This window comes from Pinus tabuliformis, chromosome 5_2, assembly GCF_031772625.1.
Source record: "Pinus tabuliformis cultivar Carrire ecotype Pingquan chromosome 5_2, CPIR1, whole genome shotgun sequence".
NCBI lineage: Eukaryota > Viridiplantae > Streptophyta > Pinopsida > Pinales > Pinaceae > Pinus > Pinus tabuliformis.
The window spans coordinates 525,098,430-525,109,262 of NC_142306.1; the positions used below are offsets into that span (position 1 = coordinate 525,098,430).

Genomic DNA, 10,833 nt, shown 5'->3' on the forward strand with positions numbered 1-10,833 from the left:
CTTTGTCTTTAAGTGTGAAGATCTTGTCACATGGCTTGAAATTTCTTCTTCAATGCTGAAATTGGGATCTCATCTGATGTTACCAGTCTGGAATTGAAGGCTTGAAAAGGTTGAAAATCTTTCAGGGCTACAATCTTCTGAAATGGAAGTGTGTCTCTTTTGGGCATCAGCAGCCTCAGGCTAACTTTTGATGGTGTTGGTGTGTTGTGTGTGAGTGATAAAGAGATCTGATTTATTATAATTATGTTTCTTCTTCCTTGTAAATACCCAATACAGGTGTCCTCAATGGAAAATTGTTAATCTCTTTCTTGGGTTGATGCAATGAGCATTACTATTATGATGTAGAGGTTCGTTGTTTCTGTAATTATGGATCTCAAAAGAAGAGTCAAATTGATGGGAAAGTTTCTCAGAGAAGATATCCATCCATTAAAAGCCCAACTGCACCTCCAATTCTTTTCTCAAGATACAAATAAGGACGGACTGAATTGTGACAGCAGCTACTTTATTAATTTTCATTTTGTTTCTTTCCAATGAATGAATTCAGTTCTGCTACAAAACCAGGGCTTCCAGCACAAATGTGTGTTATTTTATGCTTTGTACCAGGTCTTGCCGGATATTTATAGTAAAAAATGCATGCTTTCATAACTAGACATGGAATCATAAAGCTACATACCTCATAATCACACATACATGAACAACCATAAAGCTACGTACTAACTCATAGTCACAAAATTGACAGAGACCTCCATCTTGAGTGAATGAAAGAAATTTCCTAACTAGACATGGAATCATAAAGCTACATACCTCATAATCACACATACATGAACAACCATAAAGCTACATAATACCTTATAGTCACAAAATTGACAGAGACCTCCTTCCTGAGTGAATGAAAGAAATTTCCTAACTAGACATGGAATCATAAAGCTACATACCTCATAATCACACATACATGAACAACCATAAAGCTACATACTACCTCATAGTGTCACAAAATTGACAGAGACCTCCTTCCTGAGTGAATGAAAGAAATTTCTAATTAGACATGGAATCATAAAGCTACATACCTCATAATCATGCATACATGAACAACCATAAAGCTACATACTACCTCATAGTCACAAAATTGGCACAGACCTCCTTCCTGAGGGAAGGAAAGTAATTTCCTAACTAGACATGGAATCATAAAGCTACACACCTCATAATGACACATACATGAACAACCATAAAGCTACATACTACCTCATAGTCACACATACATAAACAGAGTGGTAATGCTTATTGACACCATGCCAACAATGGATAACCTGACATTTGATGACTTTGGACCGGTCTCTTCCTGAATGAAATAAAGTTATTTCCTAGACATGGAATCATAACGCTACATACCTCATAATCACACATACATGAACAACCATAAAACTACTTACTGCCTCATAGTCACACATACATAAACAGAGTGGTAATGCTTATTGGCACCATGCCAACAATGGATAACCCGACAGTTGATGACTTTGGACCTCGTTGTTTGATTTAGATTCATAATGCTATTGGACGGTCTCTTCCTGAATGAATGAAAGTAATTTCCTAGACATGGAATCATAAAGCTACATACCTCATAATCAACATACTACCTCATAGTCACACATACATAAACAGAGAGTGGTAATGCTTATTGGCACCCTGCCAACAATGGATAACCCGACATTTGATGACTTTGGACCTCGTTATTTGATTTAGATTCATAATGCTATTGGACCTTATGGTTACCAATATACAAAGGGATAAACATGTTTTGAATGAATGTTACCTATCAATTTCCATGGCTCTATGATTGTTGGGATTTGAAACTGGGTCATCATTATAGCAATGACAAATCTCAACCCCAAGATCATGGTGCAACAGACAAAAAAATTGGGGTAATTAGTCTATTCTATATTACCGATTCTAATTGATATATTGATGAAGATGCTTTTCACGTTTGTCAAAAATCATAACAGGTGTTTTCAAATAACAACATTCACATTGTTTATTTTGAGTTTGTGAAGTGTTTGGTAAAGGCGTAACTCCATGTTCATGAGTCACCAACATTTTCACCATGTCTTGGAAGGTCTGCTCCAATTGCTTATGGGAATTCATTTATTGGAGTCATTGTAATACAGGGCACTCTCTTAATCACTCTCTCTTAGAAATTTGCTTTGAGATAGAAGACAGAGAGAATGGTAAACCGTACCGACATTAGCCCATACAAGAACAGTTAGGCAAAATCAGGTCATGGAATTATGGGACATTCAGATTTTGATCCTCATACTATCTGGTTGGATAAAGAGGATCAAGCACATATTGGGATCATTCACAGTATATACTATCACTCACATCTATATAGAAGTCAACATGGGGTAGATAAATTGTCAAATGATTACATTGGAGAGCCCTATGGAATCATGAAATACAGATACACAGTGGACAACACTACATGGGATGAGGGACTGCTCAGCCTTCCGTGACACTTTTGGTCAGAGCAACATACCCTTTATGTTTTTTGGTATTTTCAGACAACACAAATTGATCCGGATTTAAACAGGAACACAACAAATTACAGAGATAACCATATACACAATGATGCAGTGGAAATAATACTTCATTTCATTAATGGAAAATACTGAAATATGCTTACAACCAAAAATGGAAATAAACCAGCTAGGGCGATGGTAGCTTATCCCTGAGAAGAGATGTGATGGCTACATGCCTCTGAACTGTGTTACAATGAGGCTCGAAGGCCTATTTATTGTTGAGAAACAATGGAAAACCCTTAACATTCCAAAACCTAACCCTAGGAGATGAAACACCAAAACTGTGGGCCCCGTTTGGGGTAAGTTGGTAAATCAACTTCCTGGGGTCGTAACTTTGGCATATGATCTCCGTTTGACGCGTACAATATCTCATTAGAAAGATCTATCCGAGCACTATCATTGTTGGAATAGGCAAACGGACCCATGTTGCCCCTGGATTCCCCAAAAAACGTCGTTTAGGGCCTCAAAACGGCTCCGGAAGTTCAGGACCCGAAAAACTGCTAAAAATAGTAAGTTGTGCTACAATTAAGGAAACTGAAAATGCTGAGAAAGACAATGGTGGGGGTCCAGGTGGAATTGGAAGGTGGCCACCAATATCCACCTGGATCATTCCTCCCCCCTTAGGAAGCAATGGTCCCCATTGCGTTGAGCTCCTCCATGAGATGAGGAAACTTCTGCTGAACTTGTTCCCTGGTGAGCTACTTGCCCTGCTGAAGCAGTTGGCCTGCTTTGACAACTCGATACAGTTGGATATTCTGTTGGCGAGTGTTCTTGATCTGTGTGTCCATGATCCGATCAGTTGCAGCTTGTTCCATGCAATCTGGATTTAATTCTGTGGGTTTGAGCTGTTCTGCAATGTCGGATGTGTCTAGCAATGGCGGAAAGTATGGCCGAAGGCGGTCCACATTGAACACTGGGTGCAGGCCAAGGAATGGGGGAATGCTGAGCTCAAATGCATTGTCTCCCATAGCCTTAGTAATGGTGTAAGGACCATATCGGAGTGGTCTCAATTTCCGATAGGCTCCCGTAAGGCGTTCCTTTTGCAAATGCAACTAGACTTTTTCGCCCACCTGAAACTTGTGTGGCACCCGATGTTGATCATGTCGCTGCTTGTACTTGGCATTTGATTTCTCAAGAATGTCATGGACCTGCTAGCGAATATGTTGGATGCGCTCAATGAAGCTGGTGGCCTTATCTATTTCGGACTAGACATGAGCTGAATTCATGTGAGTAGCTGCAAGTGGCATGGCCACATCGATGGGGCATAGTGGCTGGAATCCCAAACCCACCTGAAAAGGGCTATGGCCAGTGGAGCTGTGAAGAGCTCGGTTGTAGCTGTGCTGAACATAGGGGAGGCTCTCGTCCCATGTGTGTGGATGCTTTGAGTTATACATGCGCAGAATGTGCACAATCATCATATTGACAACCTCTGTCTGGCCATCAGTTTGAGGATGGAAGGTTGTGGACTTCGTGAGTTTGGTGTCCAACATTGACCAGAGACTGGACCAAAATGTGCTGAGAAACCGACTGTCCCGATCTGAGATGATAGACTGTGGGATCCCAAAGTGCACCCACACTCGTTCAAAGAAGAGTTTAGCAGTGGCTTCTGCTGTGATATTCTTCTTGCAGGCAACCATAATGGCCATCTTCGAGAACCTGTCGACGACCACAAAAACACAGTCGTTTCCATGCTTAGTGGAAGGAAGGCCTGACATGTAATCCATGGAGATGGATTCCCAAGGTCGACTAGGGGTGGGCAATGGGGTATAGAGGTCGTGCTTCTTAATGGTCGGTTTGGCAATGGCACAGGCAGTACATGATCAGATGTACTTCCCAACATCCTGTCGAAGATTCGGCCAATAGAAATAATTTTGCAGTACCGCCACTGTTTTCTCGACCCCGAAATGCCCAGCAACCCGACTGTAGTGTGATTCCCAAATCATCTTGGCACGCTCGCTTGAAGGAACACAAAGGTGACCGAGGTGGCATAATAGGGCATCCTGGAGGTGAAAATATGCAACCTGCCGACCCTCCAAGAGTGTCTGGTATGTGTGGCCAAATTCTGGGTCGCTTTTGTAGAGAAGTGGCCAATCAGAAGTCTCATGCCCACAAGAGTTGAGCACGGTGGTTAGCGCCATGATCGGTGGTCGACTGAGGCAATCTGCAACATTATTGGTGCTGCCCTTTTTATACTTGATATTCAAGTGAAACTGTTGCAGGTATGTAGACCACTTTTGATGGCGATCATTGTGAAATTTCCCTTGGGTCTGTATGAACTGCAGAGGTCGGTGGTCTGTGTGGATGACCGTTTCCTTCCCCAAAATGTAATGCTTCCATTGTCGGCAGGCCTGTACAATGGAATACATCTCTTTATCATAAGTGGGGTACTTCCGGACTGTTTCTGAAAGTGTTTCACTGTGATATGCCACTGGATGTCCATGTTGAGTAAGGACTGCCCCAATAGCATAGTCAGAGGCATCTGTCTCGACCTCAAATGGTTGTTGTAAATCTGGTAACGCGAGCACTGGTGCCATGCAGAGGCGATCCTTCAACTCCCTGAATGCCTTCTGTTGAGATTCAGACCAAAAGAATTTTGCTTTCACCCCGCCCTTGGTGACTTGACTCAAGGGCCAAGAAATATGAGAAAACCCCAACACAAACCTGCGGTAGAAGTTGGCAAGACCTAGAAAGCTGCGGAGCTCTGTTAGAGTGGTTGGAGAGGGCCAATCCCGAATGACGTGGATCTTGGCTGGATCGACATGCACCCCCTATTCATCAATGATGTATCCCAGATACTGAACCTGGGTCATGCCAAAAGTGCATTTCTCCAAATTGGCACATAGCTTGTGTTGCCACAGTGTTTGGAGAACCTATCGGATGTGGTGGAGGTGCTCTTCCCAACTCTGGCTGAAGATCAGAATGTCATCCAAGTATACTACTACAAAGGAGTTGGTGAATGGCTGCAAGATGTCATCCATTAGCCTCATAAAGGTTGCAGGAGCATTCGTCAATCCGAAAGGCATGACCAACCATTCGAAGAGGCCCTCCTTGGATTTGAAGGCAGTCTTCCACACATCGGAGGGTTCGATTGGTACCTGGTGATATCCCGACTTCAGGTCGATCTTGCTGAAATATTTCGCCCCCTTTAGTTGGTCTAGGAGTTCATCAATCCGCGGGATTGGGTACCTATTACGGACGGTGACCTTGTTCAGCACCCGATAGTCAATACAGAGTCTCCACGTCCCATCCTTCTTCTGTACCAACACGATCAGGCTCCCACAGGGCGATGAACTCGGACGGATGTGACCTTTCTGGAGGAGCTCCTGAATCTGCCTCTTGATTTCATTGTTCTCCAGAACGGAGCGCCGATAAATTGTTCCATTGGGTAGCGGCGCACCTGGGGTCAGATCGATGGAGTGCTTGACTTGACAGTGCAGAGGAACCCCTGCCGGGGAGGTGAAGATGTCCTCGTACTCCTCCATAATCTTGTCCATCTGTAGTTGTCATGCAGAGGGGACCCGTTTGGAGGCCGCGGCCACTGTCTTCTTATTTCCTTGAGGGCGTATCATCAGGAAAACAAATTTCCTAGTTTTGGAAATGATCTTACTGCATTGTTTTGCAGTAATCAAAGAGATGGCGGCAGGTGGTGCTACCTCTGTTATCTTGAACAACTTATTTCCCAATGTAATAATAACAGCACGGGGCCATGATTCATACACAGCATGTCGCTTCCACAAGTATGGTTGTCCTAGTAATACATCACAAACTTCAAGGGGAGCAATGTCACAGAATACCTCATCCGTGAAGGGCTTGATGTTGTATGGAAGGCGACACTGCTGGCTCACGCGAAGATCTCGTCCTTGGTGAAGCCACCCAATGGTGTATGGTTGTGGATGTGTTGTGGTCGGTAAGCCCAACCGCTTCACGACCTCTGCCGAAATGAGGTTCTTTTGACTCCCGCTATCAACAATGAACTATATCGGGGAGCCCTTTACCCACATCTGGGAGTGGAAGAGACGCTCCTCCTCCTCTGGATCTTCGGGTTCATTTTTCTGGATCTTTGCGGTAGCAACAGTGGCACTGGGGTCCGCATCAATGATCTGCTTCGCTTTTTCATACCCCTTATCGGGTTCTGACTCAGAGTCAGAACATGCATCTGATTCTGAAACCTTTAGCTCAGCCACCAGTGACTGCTTGGCCCGACACTCACTTGTGTTGTGAGTGGAGCTCTTATGGAACTCGCACCATTTTCCAGTGTCCTTTCTCGGCTTCGCGGCACTGTTCTTTTCTTGCAGCTTCGGCTGGTTGTCTTGGGCTGTCCCGCCTTGGCTTTGTCCTTTGTTATGTGGTTTAGGGGCACCTTTCCCCTGCTTTGGATTCGTAGATCCAAAGTCTCACTTCTTTTGTTTAAACTTCTGCTCGACCTTGACGGCATACCGGTATGCTGGGCCGAGCGAGGGGATGTTTAGGAATTGTATTTCTTCCTGGATGTACTTGTGCAGGCAGCCACGATATTTGAGTATCAAATGTTGCTCCGAATCCTTGATACCCAACTTTGTGCGAAGGGTATGGAAAAGATTGGTGAACTCCGGCACGTCTTGGTCCCTTCCCTGCCGCAGCGTGGTCCACTTTATGTATTCATCCTCATAGCTCCCGACAGGGTAGTACTGCTCCTTGATGGCATCCCGGAATGAATCCCAGGTGGGTGCGGCTGAAAATAGAAAGCCAGTAATTTCATCCTTCTGCTCGCAGTAGGTTTCCCACCAGTCCTTGACGTGGGGGGCTGCTTTGAGGAGAGCAAAAACAATCTTTTCCCGACTCGAAAATTCATGAACAGAAAAATAACCCTCTAGCAGATTTAACCATTTATCTACGGCATCTGCGTCTATCTGACCCTCGAATATGGGGATTTCAAAATTAACTTGTAGCTTCAAGGGTGTGGCGTTTCTAGAGTAGCTTCTGGAAGCCGATGCGTTGCTTCTGGGTAGCCGTTGAAGGATCTGGGCAAAGTTGTCCATCATCGCGTTCCGTTGTCGTGCGAGGGCTTCTTCGAGCAAGATTTTGATGGGATCTCCTGCCCCCTCGTCTTTCTTCTCGTCCGCCATGGGAGGCTGTCGGGATTTGCGAGGCTGGTCTTGCAAAGGTTCAACCAGTTCAAGCCCTAACTCCTTATATCCCGACCTTGTTTGGGACATGCAAAGAAAAACAGAGAAAAAGCAGACCGCTCTGATACCACTGATCCGGATTTAAACAAGAATGCAACAAATTACAGAGATAACCATATACACAAAGATGCAGCGGAAATAATACTTCATTTCATTAATGGAAAATACTGAAATATGCTTACAACCAGAAATGGAAATAAACCAGCTAGGGCGATGGTAGCTTATCTCTGAGAAGAGATGTTATGGCTACATGCCTCTGAACTGTGTTACAATGAGGCTCGAAGGCCTATTTATTGTTGAGAAACAATGGAAAACCCTTAACATTCCAAAACCTAACCCTAGGAGATGAAACGCCAAAACTGTGGGCCCTGTTTGGGGTAAGTTGGTACATCAACTTCCCGGGATCGTAACTTTGGCATATGATCTCCGTTTGACGCGTACAATAGCTCATTAGAAAGATCTATCCGAGCACTATCATTGTTGGAACATGCAACATCAGTCCATTTCATGGACCCATGTTTCCCCCGGATTCCCCAAAAAACGTCGTTTAGGGCCTCAAAACGGCTCCGGAAGTTCAGGACCCGAAAAACTGCTAAAAATAGTAAGTTGTGTTACAATTAAGGAAACTGAAAATGCTGAGAAAGACAATGGTGGGGGTGCAGGTGGACTTGGCAGGTGGCAACCAATATCCACCTGGATCACAATATATATGCTAATGAAAGTATATGGATAGATAATCTTAGAAACTTATTATGCATATCAGAAGAGAGAATATAAAAATCAATGATATTTGAAGGGGATTTCTGTTTCATAGTTTTGACAAATGACATATATGGCAATTATTACATAGTGAACTAATTTCTGCTAATTGCATGAAGATACAATGCACATGTACTGGTTTTTATTTTATAATAAAATCAGTGTTTTTTTCCTCCGAAAAAAGTCGTTCTACCTTGTATATTTATGAAAAATAAGTTAATATGATGCAATAATAAGGTGTGGTAATTAGTTAATATGGTGCAATAATCAGGTCTAGTGACAATGCCATACGCCTATGTAAACAAAATGTAACATAATATCAAATACTCTCGCATATAACCAAAAATAGGGGACAGTAACATTCCTGCCTTCCTACTTTCTGATCGTTGGACTAGAAACTTAATACTCTAAGATTAATTATAACTGATATATATCTTTAACATAGTGTTTGAACATCGAACCAAAATCCATAATAACATTACCAGATTGCAAAAGTTTATCTTCTTGATAACTCAGTCATTACTGTACTTCTCAGGTTTTAAGAAAACAACTTCTCTGTCAAATTGAGATCGATATACAGTAGGATGTTCAACCAGATTCAAGTAGATAGCTTCTATAATACTACCATCTCCCTATCACAAATAAATATTGAAACCCAAGTCAAATTACTGGAGATGTGTGAAGGCTAATAATGTCACCAAAACTGTGAAGTCTGGGTAGGGGATTCGTTTCGTTTCTTTATCATCGATGTAGCCCCCCACTGCTGGTAAGTTTCTGATAGAAATCAAGCACCTTTGGGTGTGCTTTGATCTTAGATGGTTTAAATCTTGTAAACCTCGGCCGATCTAAACTCTTCACGCGGGAAAGAGCTACATATCCCATGCCATAATCAAATGCCTGAAGATTTGTCTCCAACCTCTCCAATGTCATCCCTTGGCACTTGTGCACAGTAATAGTCCATCCTAAAATTAATGGCACCTGTGTTCGGGTAGCCACTTTCACTTCACCTTCATAAACATGCCAGGATTCTGATGTGATAATCCTTTCGACCCCATATAGAAATCTCACCTTTGGCCAGAACCCTGTTGGACTAATAGCTCTCAACTGCATATCATCCCTAACAAAATCAACAATCTAGCCCATTAACCCACTCAACAATCCTATCCCAGTTTCTATATTCTTGATAAGCATCACTTGCGCCCCTATGCAAAGACCAGTGTAATTGGGAGCAATTCCAATATTCAAATTCCTCTTTTCATACGCTTCTCCTTCATCCTCGGCAAGAAAAGTGATGATTTCCTTCCCCAGAGAATTCAGTCTCTCATCATTCACCCTCCTAACATCATAATTACTCGGATTCACCCTCCTAAAATCATAATTACTTGGATACAATCTAATCACAGGCTCACCCACGGTTGGACCCTGACAGTTCTTCAATTTGGCCAAGGTTTTTGGGTGAACCTGACCTCTTCTTATTTCTTGCAACATCTCTACTAGCTCCCTATCTGACTGCCTGTAAACATGAGTTAATTCAATCTGCTTGTCAAAACACTCATTCCAACAATCTGCTTCGAAGGCAAAGAACTTGAAAGTATTCTAACGCATCACCGGTGAAAGCTGGAAGAAATCCCCTTACACCACAAGTTGCAACCCACCCCACACCCCTTTCCCCTTCGATGGCTGCCTCAGCTTATTGCCAACATAATTCAACTGATCAAAAAACTTTCCATCAATCATGTTTATCTCATCTATAACCAATGCCTTGGCATTTTTCCATCTGTTAACATATGTGTCTTTCTTTTAAATCCGTCTCAACAGTCCTTGCTCAGTCACATCAAATGGTAAAGTTCCAGCAAAGGAATGTAGAGACATGCCATTCAAATGGCATGCTGCAATACCTGTTGAAGCTGTTACAAAGAAGGAGCCTGGACCATGCAATTCCTTCAAAAATTTTACTATAAAATTAAGAAGATAGGTCTCACCTGTGCCTGCACAGCCTGTAAGAAACACATATTCCCCTCTTGAAACGGCATTCAGAACTGTCATCTGTTCATTGGATAACCTAATGTGTCCCTCCGAATGGGCCTCCCACATTCTCATGACTTTATTCCATTCTACTTCTTGTTGTTTGCAATTGGTTATTGCAGAAAGCCCTCCAGTTTCTGAGCCTATTTTGACCTTGGATTCACTCTGGCTTCCCTCTGATTGTTTTTCCGTGCTCTGTCTAGCTAGTGACTTTGTTTCTGGCAGCTCCATCCTCTCGCTGAGTTGCTGGGTTAGACTCATGTTCATGCTGAGAACCACTAAACCCGGTACTCAAATTTTTCACTTCAAAT

The 10,833-nt window shown here is 43.0% G+C and overlaps 1 protein-coding gene across 1 annotated transcript; it reads right to left on the minus strand.

Annotated features, from left to right (window-relative positions):
* Positions 1-9,009: 9,009 nt before the first annotated feature.
* On the minus strand, positions 9,010-10,597 carry LOC149160014 (uncharacterized). Its single transcript, XM_089434490.1, has 6 exons — positions 10,480-10,597; positions 10,368-10,422; positions 10,134-10,274; positions 9,692-10,010; positions 9,290-9,601; positions 9,010-9,129 (listed from the first exon to the last, which is right to left on the minus strand). The coding sequence occupies exons 1-6, from the start codon at positions 10,595-10,597 to the stop codon at positions 9,010-9,012; spliced, it is 1,065 nt and encodes a 354-aa protein (XP_089290616.1).
* Between the last annotated feature and the right edge of the window lie 236 nt (positions 10,598-10,833).

Coding starts and splice junctions, on each gene's coding strand:
- LOC149160014 (XM_089434490.1), bottom strand. CDS start 10,597: ATGAGAATGTGGGAGGCCCATTCGGAGGGACACATTAGGTTATCCAAT. Junction 10,275..10,367: donor GCATGCCATTTGAATGGCAT/GTCTCTACATTC, acceptor ATATGTTAACAG/ATGGAAAAATGCCAAGGCAT. Junction 9,602..9,691: donor GTCTTTGCATAGGGGCGCAA/GTGATGCTTATC, acceptor GATGATATGCAG/TTGAGAGCTATTAGTCCAAC.